This window comes from Cicer arietinum, chromosome 2 (genome assembly GCF_000331145.2).
Source record: "Cicer arietinum cultivar CDC Frontier isolate Library 1 chromosome 2, Cicar.CDCFrontier_v2.0, whole genome shotgun sequence".
In the NCBI taxonomy this organism is placed as follows: Eukaryota; Viridiplantae; Streptophyta; class Magnoliopsida; order Fabales; family Fabaceae; genus Cicer; species Cicer arietinum.
Genome location: NC_021161.2, coordinates 9,345,838 through 9,352,857, shown reverse-complemented (window position 1 = coordinate 9,352,857; position 7,020 = coordinate 9,345,838). Strand labels below are relative to the sequence as shown.

At 30.9% G+C, this 7,020-nt stretch overlaps 1 protein-coding gene across 2 annotated transcripts; it reads left to right on the top strand.

Moving 5' to 3' along the window:
- Window positions 1-3,073: 3,073 nt before the first annotated feature.
- Window positions 3,074-6,375, top strand: LOC101503679 (2-oxoadipate dioxygenase/decarboxylase, chloroplastic). 2 transcript variants are annotated; one of them, XM_004489941.4, is made up of 7 exons: window positions 3,074-3,230; window positions 4,164-4,313; window positions 4,417-4,638; window positions 5,088-5,209; window positions 5,308-5,471; window positions 5,585-5,739; window positions 6,097-6,375. In XM_004489941.4, the coding sequence occupies exons 1-7, from the start codon at window positions 3,213-3,215 to the stop codon at window positions 6,193-6,195; spliced, it is 930 nt and encodes a 309-aa protein (XP_004489998.1). In that variant the 5' UTR covers window positions 3,074-3,212; the 3' UTR covers window positions 6,196-6,375. The 2 variants fall into 2 exon arrangements, with proteins under 2 accessions (XP_004489998.1, XP_004489997.1); XM_004489940.4 differs by lacking the exon at window positions 3,074-3,230 and adding an exon at window positions 3,237-3,483.
- The last annotated feature ends 645 nt before the right edge of the window (window positions 6,376-7,020 follow it).

The following is a 7,020-nucleotide window of genomic DNA, read 5'->3' as shown; positions in this document are numbered from 1 at the left end:
GTTAACATCACAAATAATATTATAAATAATATTTAAAATAAAAAATAAACTTGATTTAAATATGTCTTTAGTCCTTGTAAATATACAACTTTTTTATTTTAATTCCCATAAGTTTTTTTGTTTCGCTTTAGTCCCTGTAAAATCATAGGCAATCAACTTTGGTCTCTATCGTCAAATGAATGTGGTAAAAAAAGAACTCTTAAACAGTGGCACGTGACCCTATAAATACACACCAACGCATCATCTTTTATGATATATTAAAAAATTAAAATGTTTTATATTATAATTAATAAATTTATTTATTTTATTATTTAATAATTAGTGTTATTTTATAAAATAAAATGAATAGAAATTAAAATAGGCGTTTGAGGGTTTTTGGAAAATTTATCTTCTTTCCTGTCATAAACTATGAAACTATTCTCTTCTTGACTCTACCCATTGACTTCGCTCTCTACGTGAAGGACAAAACTGAGTTTTAGAACCACATGTGTGGAGTGTTGGTACTAACACCATCCCTATCTATCAAGCATTCTTGTGACACTCCAACTACAAGGTATATTTTTGAAGCTAATTGTTTATTTGTGGTAAGGAAATGAAAGTAGAGAGATGTTAATGAACAGAGTAAAAAAAAGAAAAGTTATATGATATATTGTAGAGAATAAGACATGTTTTCCAAAAACTCCTCTTTTAATTTCTATTCATATTTTTTTATATATAAAATAACACTAATTATTAAATAATAAATAAATAAATTCATTATTGATAATATAAATTTTTTAATAAATCATAAATGATATGTGTTGGTGTGTATTTATAGGGCTACATGTCACGACTCTTTCCTTTATTTGTAATATTGACGTTAGGGACCAAGGACCAAAGTCTTCTCTGATTTTACAAGAATTAAATTCAAACAAAAAAACTTACAAGGACTAATATCAAAAAAATAATATATTTATAGAGACCAATGACATATTTAAACCAATAAATTAATAATATAAAGTAATGAAATAACATTAGAAACTACAAAAGCGTTCATAAAAAATAAAGTAAATAACTATTAACTAATGTTATGACGCACTAAATATAAATTTTTATAAAAGTAACTAAACATGTTGTTGTCTGGATCAACATCATATACCTTCAACTCCTGTTGTATAAGATTATTCACCTAATGTAGGGTAGATGGTTGTGAACTAGAAGCTTGCGCAGTGGTGGTCGGGACAATAAAATCTGGAACATATGGTACATCATGTGGCTGCACTATAAGTTGATAAGATACACTGTAGAATCACTCCAAATATTCATCCTAATACTTTGATGGATATGTAGTTGAATGTATTCTATGATGCAGTTCAGTGACAGGGGTCAAATATCACATTCACTCCACATTTGCATCAGATAATCTAAAAAGAACTAGAGGTGGTGGTGGTAAAATATGTTGAATATATTCAAATTGTCTTAAACACCTCACTGAAAAATATGTCAGTACTGTGTTGCATAATCAGATGTGACTGATGTGTAACATGATATCATCAAAGGGAACAACTTCTCTACGATTTTTTCATGGTCTCCATATGACGTCAACATGTGTCAGTGCATCAATCATATGTTTGTACTTATGGATTTTGTTTTTGCATTGTTTATAGTTTCATCTATTCATTCTGGCAACACACTCCACGTTAGAGTATTGGTCACCTCTTTTACAAATATATAGAAAATATTCGTAAATTCAATATTGTTGCTAATAAAAATAAGTAAATTAATATCATAAACAATTAATGATAATTATAAAAATTAATAAATAAAAATCATAACAATTAACAAATAATTATCATAAAAGTTTAATACTTGCAGTAAAGACATATATCCACGCAATTGCTTGATGTCGTAACTGCTGTTATCTGATAAGTAGTCATAAAGGACTACAAGTACAACAATACTCTAGACGTATCTATCGATACCTTCTAAATCTCCAAATAGAGGAAGATATTTCACATAAACTAATGTAGGATTTTTATATGTGAAAATAGTACTCCCTATCAATATATTCAAGTCAAAAAGAAGAATGACAACTTTTTTCTTTCTTTCAATATATGCAAGTCAAAAAGAAAGTAAATAGACAATAAAAACAAAGGAGATGATAAATAAAGAGTATACAAATTTGAGAAGCTAAAACTTAAGAAGCAAGTAGCATTTTTAAGACAAAACTAACGAAAACCATTTTTTTTTAAGGGAAAACTTTATCAAGTATAATGACAAAATCAAAATGTTGAGTGTAAACATAAAGGAGACAACTTTGAAATGATTGTAAAAATAGTTAATATAAACAAAAGTATTTTTTTAAAAAGCAAGTTAAGTAGCTCATTATTAAATTTATATAAAAAAAAAAGACATTTTATAGTAAAATAAAGACAATAGAATGAAGAGTATGGAAATGGAATGAACTTGTTATAAAAAAAAAAAATTAGAAAAAAAATGAAATAATGAAGGAGGTAGCAAGAAGATGGGAGACGCAAGACCTTTTGAATTGTAAGTTGGTATGTAGATCATGAGTCAGACTGTGTGATATGCTGCTTTTACAGTGAGTGTAATAACTTTTTAGTAATTTTATACTATCATCTTAACAATAAAATAATAATGGTAGTAATACATTATTTTTAAAAATATAAAATTAAAATTACTTTTTTAATAATATAAAACAAACTGTCCATGTCCATGTATAGCTAACTTATTCCCCTTTCTTTTTGGTACAGTAAGCTAACTTATTTCTAGGACCAACTAGATAGAAGCATTGTTGATTTCCTTATCCATAACAAAGAAAATAAAGAAGGAAACATAGACATTATTTATTTTTTCAAAAAAGGAAAGAAAAAAAAACATTTGTCTATCATTTAATAATTGAAGGCCATAAGGGTTAGTCTATTTTAGAGATAAGGACAAGTTGATGACTCGCTGCCACGCTATCTCGTAATTTTTTATAAACTATAATAAAGATAAACACGATACATTTTTATTTGTTGTAACTTATTTTTAATTTGAATTAAAAAAAATACTAATATAATTTTAATTAGTTTAATAAAGACAAAACATAAAAATCGTAAAAGAGAAAGATACGTAATAGAAGACATAATTGATAGTTTAGTGAGGTACGTAAGATTTGGCAGTGCGTTTTTGGTAGGTTCGGTGAGAAGTTGCAAAATAGAGAGATAAATATGATGCACAACAACAAGGTTAGTACTTACTTTTTCTACAAAATTGCATGCACTTTATAATTGAATCATGTTTTCAACAACAACTAAGTCTTATACTTTATCACCTTTAATCTCTCTCCGCAAATGTTCTTCATTTTCCAAACCTAAATTATTGAACGTGCCATCTTCCATAGGACACTTGTCTTTAGGATTATCCACTTCATCCACAAACCACCTTTCTGTGTCTTGTACCTACTCATCAGAAAATGGACCTCGGATATCATCAATTCAGGTTTCTACATAATTATTTTTGTTATTTTTTCATAATCAGATTAAGACTTCTTGTTTCATGTTTTGATTCTGAAAACACAAAAAATTTCATGTTTGGAGTGGTTAATAATTTATTATCTCAAAAAATTGTTTGGATGTTATGGTTTTGAAAAAATTAGGAATTTGATTCTTGGTTATTACTAATGTCATGATGCTAATAGTGATCAAGATTTGAAGTGCTTTAAGTACATGTTTGGTTTTGAAGTGGGATTGACAAAATCAATGATTTTGCAAAAGCTTGTTATTTTGACAATCCCATCGTGAAACTAAACATGCACTAAAAAGAGTCATACTACCGTGATTTGGGCTGTGGCTTAGATTTGTGGTAAGTTTGGTGAATTGAAATCAGGGTGGCACTGTAATTTTGTTGAAACTCTAAAATGTAGTTTTTACCAACTTAAAGTTTTTTATGTTTTTGTGACCATGATTGAGACTGCATTAGTGGTATTTTACTGTGATTCTCTGCAATGTAAAGCATCACAACACGGCTATGCGAGCTACTTAAAACCTTGATAGTGATTATGAATCTGATAACTTGTTCTATATATTTTTTGTTCTGGTCTGGATTCATTTTTTTTCTTTGAAGCAAGGCCTGCTGGATTCTTGTTTCTCAAGTGTTAATGTGATTTTCTATGTTTGTAGGGGGGTGAAGATTTTTTCAGGGGTGTGTTGGAGAGTATGCAATCAGTGTACTTGAACAGGAATCCTACAGCAAAGGCCATATTGGATCTTGTTCACTCTTTTGAGAACAATTCAATATGCTATGATCATCTTGCATTCAGGACATTTGGGGTACTTTCTCTGGCTTTAACGTTTTTTGGCGTACATTCAGTTTTCTCTGTTGCTCAATTATACTTTGTTAGCTCATTTATTGAGTCTTTGCATTTGATTACAGGTGAATGGTTATGGAATTGACTCGATGGCAGGTTTTTTCCTGGATTATGGCTATACACAACGAGAGGAGTTGCGATTTCCGGGAAAAAAATTGAGGGCGTTGTGGTTCTCACCTCCCGCTGATTCTGTTTCCGGCGGTGGCAGTGGCAGTGGCATGAGTGGACCCTTGCCGAGAATTTTTATATCAGAGCTACTGGTAGATCAGATGAGTCCACCAACTCAGGTATGTTGGTGAGAACAAATTTCGATTAGTTTCGGTCAGTATCTATTCTCTAAGATTTACAATGATTGTGATGGAGGAGGCGGTTTTGGTTTCGTCCCTCTTATTATTAGAGATGTAAAATTAGTTACAAGTTAGTTACTTTAGTTAGGTGTTATAAGTTTCATTATACTTATCATTGTAATGATCTTTCTTTCTCATTTTGATCAATACAAAATTTATCTCTACTTTCCTCTCTTGTATGCTTAATATCACCATTATACTTAAAGTATTAGATATGATACTTACCTTAATAATACTAAGATTTAGATGTGGTACACATATGTTACAATATTGTATACAATGAGATGTTTTATAGCTGAAATCTATATGATAGTGATATGCGTTGTTGCATTGTTGCTTAAACATTCAAACCTGGTTTTACTAAAATAAGGTGTGGATTTTTCGTGCAGGAAATAATTAGGAAATACACTGAATCATCCGGAAATGGAAAAAAATATGCAGCTCTTGCAAGTTCGTTGGGACATTTAACATGGGAAAAACCCTTATATTCTGAGTTTCAACAATTGGCAAGGTATTATTAGTATGTGTCCACCTAGAAATACTATTTGTGGAAAGTATATGCTCTCTACAAGCTTTGTTTTATTTATAGTTTGTTGATATTTGATATAGAGAGAGTGAATATGCTGCATGGACACTAGTCAACGGTCATGCGCTGAACCATGTTACTATTTCCACGCATCGGCTGAAAACTCATTTGAGGGATATAAAAAAATTGAATCAGTTTATTGAGGAGAGTGGATTCAGATTGAATTCTGAAGGAGGAGTACTGAAAGGTATCTATCATTGTTTGTTTTTATGCAAGTATAAATTTTTCTGCATATTTTCTAACCAAAATAAAAGCATTCAATGTAAAAAAATGAAGATTGAATGTTTCCTCCATTTTCAGTGAGCCCTGATGGCCTTCTCCAGCAAAGTTCAACTGTAGCAGATTCAATTTCTTTCCAATTTGCTGATGGTATAACTGAATCAGTTCCATGCTCATACATTGAATTTGCCGAGCGTCTCGTGCTGCCGCAGTATGAAAATCTACCTCACACAGAGGTAAGCAGCATTATTTCTTGAGTATCATGTTTTAACTTTGTATTATAATTCTCATCTTTGATTATTTATAGATAAGACTTGATTTTGTGGTCACTGGTCAATCTTTCGGTTTTGGACGAAATTGCAAACTACTTTAAGAATTTGAATGATCTTCTTTACTACTGCTTGTATGTATTCCAAGTTATGTAACACCAGCGCTTCAGATTGAAGGCGTGTTCAGTGTCCGAAATGTGTCAGAGTCAGACACCGGCACATAGTTATAGGTGTCTTTAGTATCAGTGTCAATGTCAATGCTTCATAGGTTAGGTGCCATTTTTGCCGGAGTGCTAACTCTTCTTGTTTTAACTAATAAAACAGGTTAAAGAGTTTCATAGGAGGGATGGTTTTGAGGTAGCAAGTGCCGATAAGATCTTTGAAAGCACATCCAAGGAACAGGTGAGCAGAGTAGGCTCATAGGAGTTTCATCTCATCTAGTTTGTACCATGAACATGTACATATGAAGGCAACATTTTAGACCCAATTGTAATCTTAATGTCTAGATTTCATGCACTTCAACTCATGTGGATACTGCATCATAAAACTGGGTTCAATAATTTAGCAAAAAACTAAAGAAAGATGAGGTATCCTTTTCCTCAATTTCTGTCTTGCTTCTTTTCCAATCAATGCTATATCTTGTATTAAATTTCAAAATGGGGAATATTGAAGGAAGATAAAATAGAATTAGAAAATAATCAGAATGTTAGGCAAAGTAATGAATCTGAGCTAGTTGTAGCTAGTTGAGATGGGATAGATTTATGCTCTCAATACATGTAAATGAATGGTTCAAAGAGTTAGAGAATTCACACATCTGGTAGATAACTGAGTCTCTCGAGTTTGGTCGGTTGTGTGTGTAAAAAATATTTTGTTGGGAGAAACAATGTTTACTTTTGTGATCCCTACGAGTCGAGAAGGATTAGGTTATGGACATCGATTGAACGATACCTTTTGGGTGATTCACGTTCACTTAAAAAAAACATTTTAGAACCCTCACTCAACACACATTTGATCGCATTTGAAAACTTGAATGATAGTGTTGGAGTCAGAAAATTAATCCACCTTTCCTCTGGAGATGTACAACATCTGAACTAAATCGGTAGTATTGAAAGTCAAACAAAAATAATCTATTTAAATTTAGATTTTTTACAGTCACATAGTTGTGGATCTCATAAGAACAATAAGAAAATCATTTCGAAATATATTTTAAAATCTATTTAAAAAAGTTAAAATATGAATATCGTGTGA

Excerpts from the sequence above, each read along its gene's own strand:
- LOC101503679 (XM_004489940.4), top strand. The coding sequence starts at position 3,280 with ATGTTTTCAACAACAACTAAGTCTTATACTTTATCACCTTTAATCTCT. Across the intron at positions 4,639-5,087 it reads AGATGAGTCCACCAACTCAG|GAAATAATTAGGAAATACAC; the intron begins GTATGTTGGTGA and ends TTTTTCGTGCAG. Across the intron at positions 5,740-6,096 it reads AAAATCTACCTCACACAGAG|GTTAAAGAGTTTCATAGGAG; the intron begins GTAAGCAGCATT and ends CTAATAAAACAG.